This window comes from Sciurus vulgaris (assembly GCF_902686455.1).
Source record: "Sciurus vulgaris genome assembly, chromosome: 7".
NCBI classification, from domain to species: Eukaryota; Metazoa; Chordata; class Mammalia; order Rodentia; family Sciuridae; genus Sciurus; species Sciurus vulgaris.
In genome coordinates this window covers 6,653,137-6,673,701 of record NC_136467.1, presented here as the reverse complement: position 1 = coordinate 6,673,701, position 20,565 = coordinate 6,653,137, and the positions used below count along the sequence as shown (strand labels likewise).

General features: G+C 43.4%; 1 protein-coding gene across 3 annotated transcripts in view; it reads right to left on the bottom strand.

Annotated features, from left to right (window-relative positions):
• PRKN (parkin RBR E3 ubiquitin protein ligase) overlaps positions 1–20,565 on the bottom strand; it is a 1,234,090-nt gene that overhangs the window by 597,993 nt on the left and 615,532 nt on the right. For all 3 annotated transcript variants that reach the window (XM_079148625.1, XM_079148626.1, XM_079148627.1), the window contains exon 5: positions 15,696–15,779. In XM_079148625.1, the coding sequence (XP_079004751.1) occupies positions 15,696–15,779 (84 nt within the window). The remainder of the gene's footprint in view (positions 1–15,695; positions 15,780–20,565) is intronic.

Sequence of the window (20,565 nt, the reverse complement as noted above, 5' to 3'; positions counted from 1 at the left end):
GATTTTCTGAACACATATATCAAAAGTAAGTTCATCTATTTCATGTTCAAAATTTGGAAAATATTCCATATCATGTGGAAAAAATTAAAATGTGCAAATAGCAAAGGAAAAGTGATAGCAATTTGGGTAACTGTGCAATTATTAAATGTCATAGTGTTGTGTGTCAGAGCAAAGGAGGTGATGTGGCTTTGGAGGCAGGATAAGAAAATGAAGGCAGAACAGAATCTAAACACAGACACAAAGTGAATATCAGATGAGCACGGGATCCCCTTCAATCAAGGGGGAAGGATGCTCGATTCAACAAACGATGCAGAATAAACAATGTGTAAATTTTGGGTGAGAGAAATAAGTAAAATTAGATTCATAAGAATCCTTTTTCATGGAAAATAAAATTTACATGCAACAAGTATTTAAACACCTAAAAGTATAAAAGTATTAAAATAATTAGGAAATATTTTTGTAAACATCTGTAATGATCTTGAGTGTAGAGAAGATCTTCCTAAAAATGATAGGGTTAAAAGGCGTAACCCCATAAAGAAATCAATGCATGAAACTGCATCAAAATTCATGGCTTAAATAGTCCTAAAATGCTGGAAAGGACTTGTACATGATGCTACTTAATTATAAAATTACTTGCTTATATATGTGACACATGAAGGGTCACAATAAGAAATGTTTCTAACGTGCAGTTATATAAAAGAAAAATAATCGTTCTAGTGAGCAATAGACTTCTCTCAGTGATTGGAGAAAGATCATGAACATGAGATTACCTGTTTCACACAGATAATTGATAAAGACTCAGAGAATAAAAGCATCTAGCAGTAGAGAATGCGAAGACACTGTTCACATGAGGTTTGGGGACAGTGAGACTGAGCCAACTTAGCAGAAGGCTTTTTGGAACCAAGCAGCTCAGCACTTTAGACATAACGCACCTTTGCTTCACTCTGCTCCAGGCCACAGTCTAAGACATGACCAGGAAGTTGGAGATGTACACGAGGAAGATCGCCGAGTGCTGCTTTTACAGGGAAACGTGTAAGAGCCCAAAGACTCATCAGCAGGGGGCTGCTCACCCGGACCACAATAGGATCCATCGCCAGTCACCATCACACAGATCTTTATATGTGACGGGGGAAATGAGCACAGTATGTAAGATGAAAGATGCAACATGTGGGTCTGATCACATTTCTTTTAAAAAGTGTGCATCTGGTCACAGGCACAGACACACAGACACACACCCACTGTCAGCCGTGACTTTCCAGGTAGTGAGCAAGATGGGTGTTCCCTCTTTATGGAAAGGTATGCTGGCTGATATCTTCCCAACCAATGTCCTATTCTTATAATCAGAAAATGCAAGATTTATCATGAAAATAATTAATTCAATGAAAATGAGGTGTAATAACTTTAAATTGCACTTCTAGCATGACATTTAAAAATGTGTGGAATTATTGCAATAATTATACAGGCACATAGTTCTCAAAAAAATAAACATCAGTGATAATGCTTTTCCTAAAGCCATTATGATTGGGTTATTTTTCTTCCAGATCAGCTGGTATAGAATTTTGTCTATGTCACAAACGTGTATTACATAAAATGCAAATGGAGTACATGTTTATTTAAGGAACTACAGATGTTACTGTTTGGTATTAAGTTATTGTTAGAGTAACTTCATCAATTTGAATTCTTCGTGTTATTCTTAGAAATGGCAGTTCACTGGATAGGAATCATAATAAATTTTCTCTAGCCCTTGATTTCCTTCTGAAATCAACCTAGCAAAAGTTAACACATTATAAAAACAATTAAGATGATAATAACTATAACTCATATAGTTATACATAGGGCTATTACTATCCTTCACAGTCAAAGACTCTAGACAAGCACTTTATGCCCTTTATCAGAGTTAATCCTCAAAAATCACATCTCTAGGTCACAAAAAGGCGACTGACAGGGGTGTGAAGGTTTGGTCCCAGGCCAGCAGCCCACATGTATCACAGAAATAGTCCAAACCAAGCCTCTGAGACTCCACTGCCCAGACTCTAGTGCACTGGACTGTGTACTAAGCTGTGTGACGACTGTAAGATAAGCCATTAGGTAAAACCATTATAAATATGTCCTTGATGGTGACGAGAAAATGAACAGAATCTGAGAGGCTGTGTCAAACCTCAGGTAGACAGGACAGGATCACATCTGATGTACACACAGCTGCATGTTAGCTCCTCTTGACCAGGTGGTGCATCTGGTGTCCAGTGAGTGGGGAGGTTGACTTGAAAATGCTTGTGATTGTTGATCTGATACCACCTGCTCATCCTGAATTGAACCCCCTCCTAGTTTACCTAATTCTTCCCTGATGCCTTGATCACCGAATCATTATCTGATTTCCCATTTGCATTCATGCATCTGTAACAGACAGATGATAGACAGACAGACAGACGTATCCATCAGAGCATGTGTAGCTGCTTGTGTGGCTGTGTGATCATGCAGGACACTGTGGAGCGTGTCCTAGGCATCCACTGCTGTGAGACAAACACACCAAATATTAGTGCCTTAAATGTTTTTAATGTGTACTGTAAGGACAAAGCTGTGGTTTGGTAGGGTTTGGTGGGAACTGCTTGTCTGTGCTCTATGTGGCAAAAGCTGAGGGAGCTCAAAATTTTGGAGCTGGAATGGTGGAAAACTTTCCCGTTCACACGAATGGCGGCCACCATGGGAAGGACTCAGACTGCAGGAGGCTAGAACACTGGGCTCCCGAGTCGACCTTCCATTTCTGTGACCTCTCTGTGCGGTCCTTCCAGGACGGTCTCTGCAGGTAATGTGGGCATTCTGTACGTTGGCCAAGGCTTCTCGAGTACCTTCCCGTGCGAAGACCTTCCTTGCCTTTTGCCGGTATCTCACTTTAACTGTCCATAACACTGGCCCAAGTCCAAGGCCAGGAGAATTAGAATCCAACTCTTGATTAAAGGAGTGTTAAAGAGCTTGCAGACCGTGTAAAATAACCGCATGAGGATGAATACCTTGTTAATTTTGGTGAAGGGCCACTTAGTTGGGAGCTGTCCACAGGAGGGGCCATGACAATGTGGAAAGGGAAGGCAGGGCAGAATCTTTGCACACTGCCCCCGCTTGCTGGCTGTTGTGAACTTGGTTGTCCTTAAGGAGTGGATTCTCAGAATCTGCATCACAGAGTGACCTGCTTTCTTTCCTTTCTATTAGTTTTAAGAGATCCTGGGTTTTCTTGTGAGATGGGCAAAGGGAGTAGTGTGAAGGGGAAGAGAAGCCCTTCCCTGGAAGGCCACTCCTGGCCACTGCAGATAACTGGAAGTGGCCCATGAGATGGAACTTAATCAGCACTAAGGAGAGTCCCACCGAGAAATCCGATCAGTTAAGACAGCCAACAGCAGCTCTCCATGACCCCATAAACAAGACAAGTGCTCACTCCCCCTCCGTCTACACCCAGATCTCATGTTGGCTACGTTTCTGGCTTTCAGGAAGGTCACTGCCAATTCTCATTGACCTTCACACTTGGGCAGGGAGGGCTTCATGGAGGGCAGAAAGAATCATGTACCAATCATCTATCCCTGTTCCCTTCCAGACGCCTCCTTCTCTGTCTTTGTTCCTCATGACATTGCTCCACACCAACCAGCCCAACTGTTGCCTTAGCCTTCAAAATTTCCAGACCTGGACATGGCGAGACTGCTTCCATGATGCAAATACTCCTCTCTTGCACAGACCAAGAACACAGAGGAAACGCTCACCCACTTCTCTCCCGGTGACCACTCAGTCCCTGTGATTTCCTAGAGCAGCTCCCCCCACTCCTGGGCCTGGCCAGAGTCCCTCCTGGAACCACCTTTTCGTGTCAGCTGGCCAGTGCTAACCAGGCCTGTGCATCTGAGTTTGGGCTTCAATTTTCCCAAATATCTTGAACTTTCCTATTTCATCTTTCTCTTGACAAGTCCCTTGCTATCAGGACCGAGCAGAGCACCATCAGAGCGCATGGTAGAGAGCAGGCAGCCAACAGGAATCTATGGAATGAGTGGACCCAACCTTTCTATTCCATTTTTATCTTCATGTCCTACACTACAGAATGTGTCCCCAGCCTTACCAACATGGCTACCGTAGACACTCCACTGTGCTCCCTCAGGACTGCCTTCTGCAAGAAACCTTCCCTGATGGCCTCTGCTAAGGGACCTTCTCTCTGAACCCTGAGAAGCACTTTGCAGTCATCTCATGGCACTTAGGATGTACCAATCTGCTTATTTTCCCTGTTCTGCTCACACAGGAAGTCCTTGCGCCTCCTTCATAACCATCATTATTAACACGTAGGGCACTGTAAAGTCACCTTTTGCTTACATGTCTGACCCCACCTTGAGTTTTTCCAAACCAGTGAATGAAATATTCATTTTTCTGTCCCTGGTGCTGACACGGAAGCAATGCTCAGTGAATTTTGTACTTGCCCTGCTGAATCTGAATGATGTTCCTTTCTGTGAAGATTTTTCTCTTCTGCTAGATTTCTGGCTCTTGGAGTTCAGTCTGTTTTCTGAAAAGTGACTAATACAATGAGTCATCATGGCTGAGAATTAACTATATTTCCTTCAATGGAAAGACACAAATTTTTATAAATTATATTTTGCTTTTTCCAGTCCTTTAACATAAAAATCTTCTGTTCACCTAAATAAAAATACTCATGTGTTTTCCCAAACTCTGAGAATTGAGGGTGATGGTAATTACCTACTTAGGAAGTTGAGAGGATGCAAGGCCCCCAGACTAAGTCTGCTTTCCAGGAAACACTGTGGAGATTGAGTTTCTCCACGCGTGGGCAATAGCATGTGAAATCTGTTTAGATTTGGTCCTCTGAATGCTTATATTTTCCATTCTAAATCTTGAGTTTGGTAAAATAGATTTTAACTTTTTGTATTTTTTTTTTTTTTTTTTGCCATATATATCTTAAAAAGTAAATTTCACATGGCACTAGATAACTTTTCGAGAGTTCGCTTGACCTGAGTCAAGTCAGCCATCAGGGCGTGATGAAGTGCAGCCTCCTCCAGCCATCAATCACCTGCTTGAAGGATCAAGAGGGCTATTTTCTTGGCCTAGAAGCAGGCCTCATTCTCTTGCCCCATTACTCTCGAATCTTCCCTCTGTTCTTCTCACTCCATTAGCCTCCTGGGTGTCTGCATGGAGGCTATCTCACAGTGACCTCCAGTCCCTAATCCCTGATATTTCCATTTAGGTCCAATTCACCATCTCAGATGAAACCCTTGGTGATGTTTACAGCAATATTTAATCTTTCTTTGTTCCAGTTCTCAGAATTACCTGTATAAATCTAGTTCAATTTTATCTTTTATACACCTACTGTCATCTTTTCTGGTAGACTGATAAATCTTCTTCCCTGATCTAAAACCTATGGTCTAGAAGCACCTTTTTTCTGTATAATCGTGATAAATTCCTTTGTCCTTTCTTGATTGCCTGAGGCCCTTGTCTTCGATGTAATGGAAACTTGAATGCGTTCTCTTACTGATGTACCTAGTTTTGGAATCATTTATTGAAAAACAAAACAAAAAAAAAAATAAGTAAAGCTTTTGAGACCTCTGAGATTAATAAAGGGTTCTAAAATCTTCATATTTAAACATTTTATGGTAATTTGCATGATTTTTTTCCTACTGTATACAAAATAAGATGTATGCTACAGAAGTGAGATTCACAAATCATCAAGTGTAAAAACCAACTTATGATTCACTTGGATTCTGGAGTTTTCTGAAATGGAGAAGCAAGAATCATCTTCAATATTTATAAGATACATCATGGAAACTGCACATTGCTTGGAAGACAGTATCATAGACTAAGCCAAGCTTGCACCTGCATGCAGAGAGAGTGGATTCTGGCCATCTTGTCCACGGAGACAGGGGGCTTCACATGCACCAATTCTGGTACTTCATTTGCTTTCCATGAAGATTGATTTTTTTTTATACCAAAAGTCTTTAACAAGATTGCTGCTTGGGAAAATGAAGTTGCTGAATTAATTTTGCTCCAAGTTGTATGAGTGCCCAGATTTTTAAAAAAGAGGTTGTCACAGAAAAAGGAAATCTACTACCTAGAGCACCCTTAAAATTTGATACTTTTTTCCCCCAATAGGCTACACATTTTCATATATAGTCAAAATTTGGATTTTTATTCAAATTTGCAAACTTCACTAATTTCACAATAAAAGTGCATCTAATTTTAACCTCAACAATTCAAAACAGCACAAGAAACTTTTCCTTATCAAATACTCAAAACTTGGTTTAGACATAAGCTGTCCTTGGGTCTGAATACTTGATCAGTTTTTGAAAAATGCTATAAGAAGTTTCTAGTTTGTCACCCAAATTGCATGTCAGACAACAGAGAACATTTTGTCACGCTTAGACACCATTCAATCATAATCTGAGTTTGACTTCAAAGCTTTCACAATTCGATTTTATTTAGAATTAAGAAAATATGACCAGAGAGAACAGTGGAAGGACAGAGTGAACATTTTTCTTCAAACTACAGGGCAGAACGGGAGGGAAGCAAGCGTGCCCATCTCTCTCGCCTGCTCTCATTCTCCACCATCCACGTGCAGGCACCCGGCGGCCCTCTGACATCAGAGGCCCTGGGTTGCTTGAGCAGATGAGTGTGCCCTGTCCTTCACTGATGGTACCCCTGGGCTTCAGCAGCACAAGTGGGGAGTCCACACCGCCCTTCTGCACAACACAGACCGTCACTTTTTACTGTCCTAGGGTCCTTGGCCAACCCGAGGTCTTTGTTAAAGTTCAAAACAAAAATCAACCTTTCATCATTATGAGACACTTCAGAAACAAGAACACGTATTCTACACAGGAAACCATCCTGGGAAATCCTGTCCCATTTTGTGAGATTCTAATGAAGTCCCAAACAACAATGAAAACAACCAAGAGAAACACAGATCCCTCTGAGGATGGAAATCTGCTCAGACTAAAACACTGATAAGAAACTTCTGGACATAAAATAGGCAAATGACTTACAAATCAACATTTTTCAGTACTGGGGGACCCTGAACTACCATTCATTTTATTTTAGTTAGCATCTCCCAAGAAGATGAAGTCAGAGGTACAGACCATGAATATTAACTTTTCCTGAGACTAACGTTCCAGTTGACACATACAGAGCTCAGTGGGGGAAAATACAAGAAATAAATTGCATGTGAATAAGATGAAAACTCTCCATTTATTATACTGAGTTTAATAATTATGTTATTTACTACAGTTTGGGGGATAGTTTTAAGTATCTAATTTCACTTGACATAAATCTTAGAGCTATTTTAAGAGGTCCTACTTGACTGTTTCTGATAAAAAAAAACAATGCTTGATATATAAGAATTTAACTCTCATAAAAATCTAAAACAAATACTACTTTATAATTTTTTTTTTTTTTTTTTTTTTTTTTTGCGTTGCTGGGGATTGAACCCAGGGCCTTGTGCTTGCGAGGCAGGCTCTACTTTATCATTTTAATATAGGATTCCAGGTAAATCTTACTTATCCAAACTATAAAACATACTATATATTATAGATCGGGAAGTAGTGGAACCAACATCCCTCAACAAGAACTTGAAAATGTAGTTGGTCGTTTGCTACTTTGAAAAGATAATTCAAATTTTCTTTTTCCATCCTGGGGAACCTTCCTTATCCTAAATCCTGCCATCCAGTTGTCAGGTGTGAGGGGAAGGCAACGTCCTCACAGGTGATTGACAAGCAACTCACTTCCCAAGAGCACCACTGAAGGCAGAGGTCCTTGCAGGGAAGGGTGGGAGGACTGGAGTCACTTTCAGGAGTTGCAGCTTGGGACTCAGAAACGGTGCTTACTGCTAGGCCCTGGGCTTGCCTTAGCCTGTGTGTGTGTGCGACACACAAGTCCCCAGCACACACAAACTCAGACGATGTCTTCATTGGTTAAGGTATCAGAGGTGAAGTATGGAATGAGGTTTGTGCAGAAAGTTTCAGTGCTTATGCCAAATCCAAAGTCAAATTAATTCCACTGCTGGAGAAAACCCTAACTGATTTTTTCCCTTTGGAATCTCAAGCATATGCCCTTTGAGCTGATAAGAACTCTTTTTATAAAAAGGTAAGATGCCTTTCAGAATTGATGCTGTGCTCCTTCCTGAAATAGCAGCGATTATTATAAAGCTCAAGTAGGTTCAGCATCCTCTATCTAAAGTGGAGTTAGGGTCAAGTTTATATTTGTACTTGAAAAACCAAGGTTAAATTTTACTGCTACTAAAGGTGATCTAGGTAGACTGTGTATAAATATTAATTAAGAATAGATTAGGGACTCTGCTCTTTTGAATTTTAAGTACATAGATGTTTTGTTCAAGTGATAGAAATTAAGGTTTTATGAGAACCTAACATATAGTGTTCAAAATACTGTCGAAATTAATAACACCTGAAAATTTAAGGTGATAAACTACTTTAAAATTCGTATCATCTCATCTCCTTAGGAAACAGACAGGACAGGATGACTTTGGAGGACACAGTAATTTTGATGTAGATTGAGCTACCCTGTGAAAGGGCACTCTGGAATAATGGCTCCCAGGGCCAGCGTGAAGGAGAGGAGCGTCTCACACTGAGGCTGGGCTTCTGCTGCCTGTGCCTGGGTACCCAGGAGGGTGCAGGCCTCAATCCCTCCACATGCAGACATTTCTGCAGTGTCACTAGATGATGGGAGAACACAGCTGTTGAAGTGCTCTATCTCTTCTTTCATGAAGTACGCGTTTGTGTTCCTAGATCGTCTGCTCACACACTAGTTTGGCTGCAAACCCATGTCTTTGACGGGGGTGTATTTCATTGCTGTGTGGTCCCATGTGTGCATTTCAGTCTTTTATTGACTCAGAGATTCACAATTCCACATAGAAATGTCCCACTTTTCTTAGTGAGATTTAAATTCCTTAATGTCTTAAGCGTGACGGGCTGTGCTGGGCGCCTGCTCCTGATGTCACTGGGCATTGGGGCACTCTTCCCGAGTCTGCTGTAGGGGCTCATCCTGAGTTCCGTCACTCTCTCCCTTCGTGTGGTAATCTGTTCATTTTGACGCCCTTGACATATTTTGAGCCCATGTTACTAAGATCGTACGTATTTTTCAAGTGCTGTATCATCTTAGATTATTGAACCTTTTATCAAAATGCAGGAATCTCAATTTTAGTAATTCCTTTTCAGTTACGATTTTCTTTTTTATGCAGTTAATATGGTTTTAACGGTGTTCTTTATTAATACTTGCCTGGAATGTCAGTTTCCTTTCTTTTACTCTCAATGTTTTTGTTCTCCTCTGTTAGGTGTGTCTTTTTTTTTTTTTTTTTCTTGTGTTGGGGACTGAACCCAGTGACACTTAACCACGGAGCCACATCCCCAGCCTTCTTTATGTTTTATTTTGAGGCAGGTTCTCACTGGTTGTGAGGCTGGCTTTGAACTTCTGATCTTCCCGGAGTCGCTGGGATGACAGGCATGCACCACGGGGCCCCCTAGCTGTGTCTTCGACTGGAGCTCCCTGCTCTGATCCACCCAGGACCTCTGTCTGTGTGTCCTCGGGACATTTCCATCCCAGTCCGTTGCTGTCATGGTTTCGTTCCTGTCCTTTTTGCCTGTGCTACTTATTTGTCCTGCTTGCTGCATTTCACACTCCCCTCATTTCCACCCCCCCCCCCATTGTTTTTCTTCTACTGATTGACATTCTGTTTTATTTCAGTCCCTTGGATGGTTAGCCTGAACCTTTTGGTTGCATCTTTGATTTAAAGACTAAATGTTTCATGTTAACAATAACTAGACTGAAGGGTCACTGGCCAGGAACTGCTTCTGAGGAGGCTCCTCCTGGAGGTTCTGAGGAAGGCGGTGGTGAAGGCCCATGGCCCTAGAGGACACCATCAGGTGCCTCTGCTGGGACAAGAGGGCCTTCCTCCAGAGACCTGTGGGCTTTTCTCCACAGGGCGCAGGGGATTCAGGGCTGAGCACTGGAGGTCTCTGCCCTTGTGCCCTCAATGGGGCTTGAGCTTCCAACCCCTGTGGTCATCCATGGGTCATTCTGACCCACTGGGCGTGGTGAGGGGCTGGTCAGTGGGGACTGGAATCCAGCCAAGCCAAGATAAGCCCAACGACAAATCAAACATTCAAGGGGATGAAAGTCCTTTGAGGAGACGCACCCTCTATTTACAAAGGACTAGGGAGGCGGTTCAGTGGTAAGCACCGGGGTTCAAGTCCCAGTACGAAAACAAGACAAGGCAACAACGAAAACTCCCTCCTCATGTGGCATCAGGAAGTCTCAAACAAAGAAAGGCCCCCTGAGCACAAGAGGACGAGGGAGCCCTGAGTAAAGCTTTGAGTCCCACTGGAGTGATCGAGGCTCAGTGCAGAAGGGGGCACCGGTGTGGGAGCTCCTCCCTCCACACCAGAGGGCTCACTCCAGGGCAGCCTGGGGAGAGCAGCTGGAGCGGGAATCTGCAGCCCTCACCCCGCCTCGCCCATCACTCTTTGCTCCTACCAGGGGCACCTGTGGACACACTGGGCATGGAAAAGCCTCCAGTGGACCCTGGAATTGTCACCACAAAGCTCTGGTGCGGGCAGGATTATCCCATGCGCAGCCAAGGGTATGCTCGGCCAGGCCCAGACAGAGTGCCCATCAGAGGGGTTCTGGGCAGCTGCACGGGCGGGGTCTGTTAGCTGCCTCTGCTTTCCTGCTCAGGAAAACCATGCTCGGCCAGAGACGGGGACCAGTGGCAGGCTCTGGAAGAAGCCTGCTGGTGTGTCCAACTCCAGCACCTGAGCAGCACACCCTTGGGAGCCCACAGGAGCTACAGCCGTGTGAAGCCTTCGTCCAGGCTGTCCTGTGCCTGTGTGTGGTCTCTCTCTCTCCCCGTAACTGAGTTGGGCATGAAGTTGGCCCAGAATGGGACTCAAAGCATCTGCAGAAGCTTCTGGGCAAAGCTTCCTTGTTTCATGGATCGTGTGTGTGTGTGTGTGTGTGTGTGTGTGTGTGTGTGCGCACGAGAGAGAGAGAGAGAGAGAGAGAGAGAGAGAGAGAGAGAGAGAGAGAGAGAGAGACAGCTGCCATGGTTCAGCCAGCCCACCAGTGATTTTCACCTTGGGGGCTTGTTGGCCAATAGAAATGAATCCCACCCCGCACACAGGGAGGTGGGTCTTGGTGCTAATTTTATAAATGTTGGCACTGACTTTTTTCTTTCTTGCAAGAGTGAAAGAAGTAGGATTATTTAAGTGGGAAGGACAGAAACACAACTCTTGCAGGGGCGAGAGGTAACCCAATATCAGGTTACCCAACACTGATTTTTTAAGAGTATCACTGAATCAATATTCACACACACACACACACACACACACACACACACGCACACATGCACACGCATTTGATAAGTTTTGGCACACATAGTTAACCATTCAGCCAACATGATAATCAAGATGATGAATGATTTATCACCCTACAGATTCCCTGGCCCTCGGCCTTCCCCAGCTCCTGCTTCCCGCAGCCCCATACCTGGGTACCCACTGACGCCCCATTGCTGCAGCCTGCACACGTCCTCTGGAGCTCCACATAACTGCAGGTTTGCCCTGCTGGTCTGGCCCCATTCCCTAAGCCTGCATATTTTGAGATCCAGGTGGATATGCCTGGGGTTCCTTCCTCTCTCCTGCTGGCATCCCTGTATGGATGCAACAGTTTATGCACATGTCACCTACTGTTGGGCAGGTCAGTTGGTTCTAGTTTGCTTGACACAAAGCTGCCAGGAACATTTAAGTAACAAAACAGAATTTTTTTAAATGGTATTTTTGCTTTTTGGTTAAAATAAAAACTCCTAGAATACTTTATGTTCCATGCTCCTGTGCAAAGGTGTCCACAGTTACTTTATCACTTCTAAATACTCCTAAACTAAAATATTATCACATTTATTGTTATGTTTCCTTTATATCTTTGAACCATCCCTTCTCAAATTCTAGGCATTTCTTTTAGGATTGTTTTTTTTCTTTTTTAAAATGTGCAATTAAAAAATTAAGTAATATGCAGACAAAAGTAAATTTCAAGGTTTTATTTGTCTGAAAACAGCATTTTTATAGTTGGTCTTGACCTTCATTCTTGAAAGATTTTCCTGAAATACAATTTTACCTTAGCATTTATTTTCTTTCCATGTTTTGAGGATATTGTTCTCTATCATTTGTCTTCCAATGTTGATTTTGATTAACTCTCAGTTGAATTGTCATTCCTGTGTAGAAAATGCCCCATTCTAACCACTTTTAGAAATTTCTGTTTGACTTTGACAATCTGTAGTTTCAGTGTGGTTTATTCATATGTGGCTTTCATTTTATCTAAGCAATGTGGAATTCATTGGGATTCTTGAGTCTTGAAAATCATAGGAAGTTTTAATTCATTATTTCTTTAAATAATATCAATTCTATTATTTTTCTTTTGGAAACCTAATATTTCAAATTTCTATCTTCTGTATTTTTTGACTTCTCTTTTATAATTAGAAATTTTTGATTGTATTTTTGATTTTTCAGGTTAAGTTTCAGATTTAAGTTCTAATTTCTCTTTTCACCTATATTTTATTTACAGGTTAGCCTATTTAGTAAATTTAGTGACAGTTATTCTAATATTCAATTCTATATTTCTTTTGTGAGTGTATGTGTACTATGGATATTTCTAGTCTTCTCTGACAATCTTTTGTTTTTAATAATTTGCTATATACACTTTTTAAAAATATGTTAATCACACTTGTTATTCTCTCCCTGATAATTTCAATTTCCATATTTTTTTCAGTGCTGGGGGTCAAACTCAGGGCCTCACGCATGATAGGCAAGTGCTGTACCGCTGAGTGCCCCAGCCCTCAATTCGTGCATTCTTTCGGACTTGAGCCCCTTGTTCTCGTTCCTGATGGCTTATCATGATTTTTCTAACTCATGCTGCATGATGTTATCTGGAGGGATTATTTGGATCCTCATTTTAAGGTACAGGTCTCCTGGGAGGATCTGGGTTTGTTCCAGGTCAGGATCTCGCACTGCCAAATCATGGCTGTGCTAAACAATGTTCTAAACTGAGGACTTTCTGTGCCCACACAGAAGAGTGAATATTTGCCCGAAGGTCAGGAAATGATGATAATCCTTCCAGATGATATTTTCTACTTTACCCAGAGCAAGAGGAAAATAGGCCAGGGCCCTTACCACCCCTCTGTCCATGAGGTTAGCTCATTCTGAGCCCTTCCTTTCTGTAGGGCTCTGTTTCCACCTTGCTCCCTGGACAGGCCCTCAACTCCACTGGCCCAGCATGCAGTGTCCCCCTCCAGTGACCACTGGTTGGCCCAGGGTGCCAGCTTGCTCCATTTCTTCTCTACAGTCCAGCTTTCTTTTAATTGCTGGCAAATGAATTTTTCTTTATCAGGGAAACACAGTTAGTCTTTGAAAATCGCCAGTTTTATGGTTTTATGTGAACTTCAAGGCTTTCAGGGATGTCCACTGTCAGAAATAGAGTTGCAATATAACTTAATTCATACCGAATCAATAACCCAGGTAAGTTAAATATGCAACAAGCAAGAACATGATTTTCAACACCACTCAACAAAGTTTTTCCCTTTTGACTGATTTGAAGATAAATTCCTTAGAGATGCAGGATTTTCTATTCTTCTATGAATAAATCTTGCCAATTACTATCAAGGAACAGGAGAGGCAGGCAGTCAATGATTGAAGTAGATTTTTAAAGGATCTCATGTTACTGTAAGGGATGAAGACCACGAATGCCACAAAGAGCAGACAGGTGGGGAGCTGACTGGGTGGATGGGCGGATGACCATGTGTATGTAAGTGTGAAATTGCTGCATGTGGTAAAATTCCTATCTCGGAGGCTACAGTACACAGATGGTGTGTTTGTGTATAGATATACGTATATGCATATATGTATATATATTTTTAACTATTACTTAAGGATTCTGCTGTATAAAATATATATGTTTAAATTACATCTCAGCAGGAAACTCACAAGACTGGATTGTGTTTTGATGTCTGTAATGACATACGCGTCATCATTTGTCTTCAGGATTTCTTTCTTCAGGGTTTACATTAATAAGAATCTGCTCATGGTCCTAGCCCACCTGATGGGGAATTGACTGCTGATTGCTGCTAGCTTGGTGTCCTTGCAGTCATCTCGCAGATCAGCAAGAGAAGGCACAGCTAATGATCCCAGCTCCAGTGCCGGACCTGTTGCTACTGACAGATTCTGTTCCTTCGAGAAGCTATGAACAGCCAGCTGACTGTGAGGCTGTGAAATAGCATTGCCATTTGTGCTGTGGCACCGCGACCGCATTTACCGCTCAGGAAATAGATACAGCCAGGTCGCGATGGACACGAGGATTTTTGAGGTAAAATGTATAACATTATACGAATGATAAACATGACCGCAATAATAAAATTATTTTAAAATGATGTCAGAGTTTGGGGTATCTTTCAAGAACCATCTGCTCTATATGAAACACAAAGAAGCAAAGGGTCACAGAAGAGGGCACTGTAACTCAGCTCCATACCTGGCCACCATACTACCAAACAACTCTGCCAGAAAACCACTGAAGAGAGGTAGGACGAGATAAAGCAAAAGGGGAATGATTTGAATGATGTGGATATAAATATAAAATATCACAGCACTGGGGAAAGATTAACTTTATATTTGCTATTTTTCTTTTGTTAGGCTCTGAACAGGTTCTCCTCTTAGGTTCCTCTTTGTTTCTTCTGAATGTCACTTTGTACTGAGTCTGGATGGGTGCATTTCAATGTCACATCAGTAATACTATGAAATATGTATTTGGTCTTTGTCCCCAGCCCTGATTCCTAACATGTAATGCCTACAAATCCTGGGACTTTCCAGGTGATAAGTGGTTTCTTTGGGTTTCTGTTTGCTTCCTCTCCTTTTAGCATTCCAATGATGCACTGGGGGCTGGCAGCCCCCAAGCAGCTTCAGGACAGGGGATGGGGCCAGTCACAGAAAGACCAGGCAGGGTTAGAGGGTTGGGACTTTTCAGCACCAGTCAGCTCCAGGGAGGGGAGAGGAGCAGAAGGTTAAGTTGATTGCCAGTGCCCAGTCATTTACCCAGTCATACCTACATAATGAGGCCTCCATTATTACTCAAAAGGACAGGGTTCAGAGAGTTTCCAGAGAGCTGGAGGGTGGCAGGCCTGGAGAGGACATGGAAGCTCTGCCCTGCTTCCTCCCTGCCTGGCCTTAGGCATCTCTTCAACTACATCCTTCACAGTAACTACATCCTTTATAATAAACCTGTGAATGGTAAATCAGTATTTTCCTGAGTTCTGTGAGTTGTCCTAGCAAATTAATTGAACCCAGAGCAGGGGCTTGTGGGACCCCTAGTTCAGACCTGGTTGGTCAGAAGACAGCTGGGACCTTCTCAGGTCACAGAAATCTGTGTTGACGGTTGTGGTGTGAGAGCAGAGGAAAAGCGGTTGGTTTGTATACATCACCCAGAGTGGCGAGGACCTGGGAGAGTGGCCCTGGGAGGCAAGGAGGGCTTTTAATACATCGGAGCATCGTGTGACTTCCGGTGATCATCGCTAACTGGAAGAAGACACAACTGGCATGTTTGGCCTTGAATCTAATTTCTTAATAAATATAAAAGATGCCACTACTTTTTTGTTTTAAAGATAATTAACATGACCAGTTACTCACCGCTCTGGTCCCAGGGCAGCCTGGAGATTGGCACTTGCCACTCATTCGATTTGGAATCAAGACATCATCCCAGCAAGATGGACCCTTCAAGAAAAAACAACAACAACATATCCTTGGTGCACAAATTCTAACATACATGTACTCCCAAGTATGCTTTCTAAAGTCTTCTTATTTCCATTTCTATGATTAGATGTAGTGGGACAAGTGTGTAGTCCAGGGATGCCCAGAGCGCAGTCCGCAGACCCTGCAGGTCTCTCCAGATGCTTTCCAGGGGCCGCCAGTCAAACACATGGTCGTGAACATGTTCAGGCTGCCTTTGCTGAGTGTGGCCAGGCCTGTTCAGTTCCCATCCCCATACTTCCTCAGGCCCTCTTTAGGAAGGCCATCCCCGAGGGTGCCCTGTCCTCCCCATCTGGCCTGCTCTATGTCTACATCTTCTCTACATCTGTCCCCCTGCTTCACGGCAGCTGGCACTACAAGTGGCATGGATGGAGCAATGGCTGTTTGTGCCCCACTGCAAGTGGGCCACACCAGGCAGAGTGGCCAGTGCCAGTCACTGCAGCATCCAGCACCTGGAGAGAACCTGACAAAGGGGACACCTCAACAGAGACTTCTTGTAGCTGAAGAAACAAAGATTTAAGTGACAGCAGGTGTCTTCCTATTAACCAGAAGAGACCACACAAACTGAAACTCAGGGTCAGTTAATGCACGATTTGGAAAGCAACCAGCAATGTGATCAGAAGTCTTTAACTTTGCCAAAATTTCAAGAAATCTATACTGGCCCGAAAGACAAAGAACAGAAAGAGCCTATGTAGTTTGTTCAGGGAGCTTTTAAACATCATGCTAAGAAAAAGAACTGCCTGAGTCACCAAAGAGAGCTAAGCAAACATCCACAGCTAAATTAAAAAATATGCTGTGACCACAATTTGTTGTTCTTATTCCTTAACCATATTCTTGGTGAAAGGGATGAAAATCTGGATTAAAGCAGGAGCACAATTATTTAAATGATTGTAAAGGGAAGAGTTACAAGGAAATAGAAAAGCAATCTGCATCTTCTGGGGTATAATCCTCTCATTACTAACAATCTTAATTATGTTAAACTTTAAAACTTTGCTTAAGTTCATTACGATTTTAATTGGTGACTTTTAAATGAAAATGCACACACATGTCACACTCAAAAAAACTGCATTCAACACACGTGGAATGTGTCCAGGCCCCCGGAGACTGCCTGCCACTGCTGGCCTGTTGAGCACACAGTGACTGACCACCGGTCCCTCTTGAGACACCATGGAACTTGGGCTGAAACACTAGCCATGTGCAAACCCATAGCACAGAGTGGTTGGGGAGATTTCCAAGCTTTTCTGGAACAGGCAACAGGCTGTAGCAGGGAATGAGTGTCTGTTCCTAAGCCCTTGGAGGTTGAGGGGTGAGGGTGGGGGAGTAGGAGAGAGGGCAGAGGGACCTGGAGCCACAATATTCCATAAATAGAAGTTCCTAAAACCTGCTAGAGAGAAAGATCAGACCATCTACTCTACAAAAATCAAAATGGAACTTTTAAATTGCAGCAATACCTGCAAAGTTCAGAGAGGAAGGCCTCCAACCTAATTCCCAATGTCTGAGGGGAGACTGTCTGAGGGGCTACAGAGGGAATGGGAAGCGTGCTCAGAGTCTGGAATGACAGCTAGAGGCTGGCAGGGTTGGCCTTGCATTTGTGAGTCTGGAAGTGAGCCAGGGACCAGTCCAGCCAGTAGCTGAGCCATTGTCTCTGTAGCTGTAACTGGAAGGATGGAGGAGAGAAGAAAGACAGAGCTCCCTGCAGAGGTGTTGTGAGAGCCAGGAGGAGGAAGGTTGGGACAGGGGAGCAAAACTGGCTGTCGTGAGTTAGCATGAGGCCCATTCCTGCTCCCAGAATCAGCCCAGAGCAGCCTGGCCAACCTGCAGGAGAAAATGTCGGGGCGGTGTGCAAGGCATTTTGCTCAAATGCCTCTTGCTCAAGTCTGCATGGCCTTGCCCTCCTTCACCAGCATGCGTGTGCACACACACACATGCACACACGCACAAGAACACATAGCACCACACACGCATGCATGCACACATGCACTGTTCTAGAGAACAGGAAGGAAGGCTGAGCTCTGCCTGAATGCCCGAGCCGCTCTACCTGCTCTTAAACCCAGATCGCAAAGGCAGTGAGTTTTTGGATTCAAAAATCATTAGCCCAAGAGCCTCTGCTTGGACTGGAAGCAAGTGTGCAGAAAGGAATTGCCGCCGGCCTGCTCCTGCTATTGTTAGGAAGGCCTGCTTTCAAGGTCGGCTCTCCACTAGCATTTGGGAACTTGGATTTCAGAAGGGTCCCTGCCATTCCCTCGCTCACGTGGGTGGTTCGCAGAACCTATGCTGTTTGGACAAAGAATGTGATTCATGCCCAGCACCCTCTTTCCTTCTGGGTGTCTGGAATTCTGATAAGTGCTGGGCAGAGATGCCCACACAACCAGCCCCCACTAAACCTGGGCTTCGAGGCCCCAGCAGTATTGAGGCTTGTGCTGGGAGGGATCAGTGCTTGCTGAGAGACCCCAGGAGAGGCCGCTGGAAATGTGCTGTGGCTTCCTCTGCATCTCCCTGGGTGTCTGTCCCTTTGCAGAGTTTGCTTCTTGCCCTTCTACTAGGAGGAATCTCAGTCATGTGACACCCAACCTTGCAAGTCCTTCTGGTGAATCACTGAGTCTGGAGGTAGGCAGCAGGCCTGGGGGCTCACGATGCAATGCCCATAATTAGTCATCGAGAAAATGTCATCCCAGCCACACAGGAGGTCAGTGCTCACCAGTGAGACCACCAGTGACCAAGAATTAAAAACTCCATTCCATCTGCTGATCCTGCTGTTATTTGGATAATGTAGACACTCATTTTGTTTTTGGCCTTAGAGTCACACTGGTGAAAACAGAACATTGTAATCATGGTTATGGGACCAAATGCATCCGGTACTCAGCTTGGACAGTGCAAAAGTAAAACACAAATTCTAAGAATGGGGAGGTGAAGCTGGAGCTGGGGGAGAAAAGGAAGTAGGAGGCTGCTTCTCTCATCTTACAGGGGCTGCCTTATGATAGGGCCAACCACAAATTTGATTTTTAAGCATGCATCTATTCACTTTTAAAAAAATGACAAACATCTTAAATGAGAGATGAAGCAATAATGCTTAGAATCTCAGCACGTTTGCCAGTCTTGCTTTGTAGCTTAAAGTGGGGAATTCAGTGGGGAGTGATGTGACTTGGCTCAGTCACCTGCGCCCTACATCACACCTTTACAGTGACCCAAAAGGGATCTCACTTATTTGTCTGTTCTGATTCTTGTTTCTCTGATGGTAGTGGTTACACCAGATTTCTCTCATTTTTTTGACACCTAGGAAAACTTGAGAGCCAAAGTCAGAGGTCATCTCCAGCAACACTGCCTGACTCACAACAAGCCCTTGCTTTGTTAGGGTTACTCTTCACTTCTACATCTATTTTAACTTTTTTTCATTGTGATTTCAATGTAGCCTTGTAGGTTATCAAGTCATTTTGAAATGAGTCAGGGTATAATTGAGGTCACGTGACTTTCCTCTTTTCACTCTATACAACTACTGACAGAACCCCCAGGAGCAGCTTCCGTGTTCCTTCTGTCAAGGGACTATGCCATCTCTCCTGAGGGAACAAAGACTCTCTGGGCATATGGCCCTGCTGGGCTCTGGCTCTCAAACCGGGGCTGGTGGCCCTTCATACTGAGCTTGCACGCTTGCAGGTCTGTACAATCTCTGGGTATGTTTGTTTGTTTATTCATTTATCAATACTGAGGATTGAATCCAGGGGCACTTAAACACTGAGCCACATCTCCAGACCTTTTTAAAAATATTTTATGTAGAGCAGGGTCTCCCTAAGTTGCTTAGGGCCTCACTAAGTTGCTGAGACTGGTTTTGAACTTGCATTTCTCCTGTCTTAGCTTCCTGAGCCTCTGGGATAACAGGTGTGTGCCACCACCTCTGGCAAATCCCTGGCTTTAAAGAAATGGGTTTCACTGTGGTTAATCCTGACCTTATGGGCTGGCCATGCTTTCTTTGGCACACAGTGGCTTCTTCTGAACAACTCAGTATATGCAATTGAGAGAGAAAAGGGACATGGCAGCTGGAAAGGAACACTAACGACCCTGGGCAGAAGTGAGGGCCCCACATTCTGCTACCCCATCAGAGACCCTTTCCTGCCTCAGAGGCTAGAATTCAATGAGATTATCTGTGTATAGCACAGATAATTATTTTTCATATCTTAATTTTTAGTGCCCAAACAGCAATCAAAACATTTACACAATTGTCATATAAAATGCTACGTGAGCTTACAAATTCTTGAGCTGTACAGAGATACCATGGAAAACTCACTCATGGTTTTCTAACTGATCTCAGACCATAACACCAAAAGTACAAAACTAAATAGAATTCTTCCGATACAGGAGCTCAACTTAGTGAAACTTGTGCTGGTCTCTCCAGGCCACCCACCCTGCTGAGGGAATGCCCCACCTACCCTGGAAACAAACTGATGTCTCACGAGTATGGTCATGACACAGCAGACCTAACTTTGCTCCCTTCTAATTATAGAAAGTAAAAAATTTTAACAATCATTGCATATTTTATTTCAAAGCTTTTGCATGACCAAAGCATTTATAATTAATAGTTTTTGTGCAGGAGTGAGAAGGGTCTTTAGATTAAAAGATTAAAGAAGATGCAAATTAAATGGTGGTAGAAGAGAACTAAAGATAGTAACATGTCAACAGAAGAACCCAAAACAAATTCATCTCTCAAATCTAAAGAATCACAGGAAGATATCTGGAAAAAAAAAAAAGTCAGACAGAA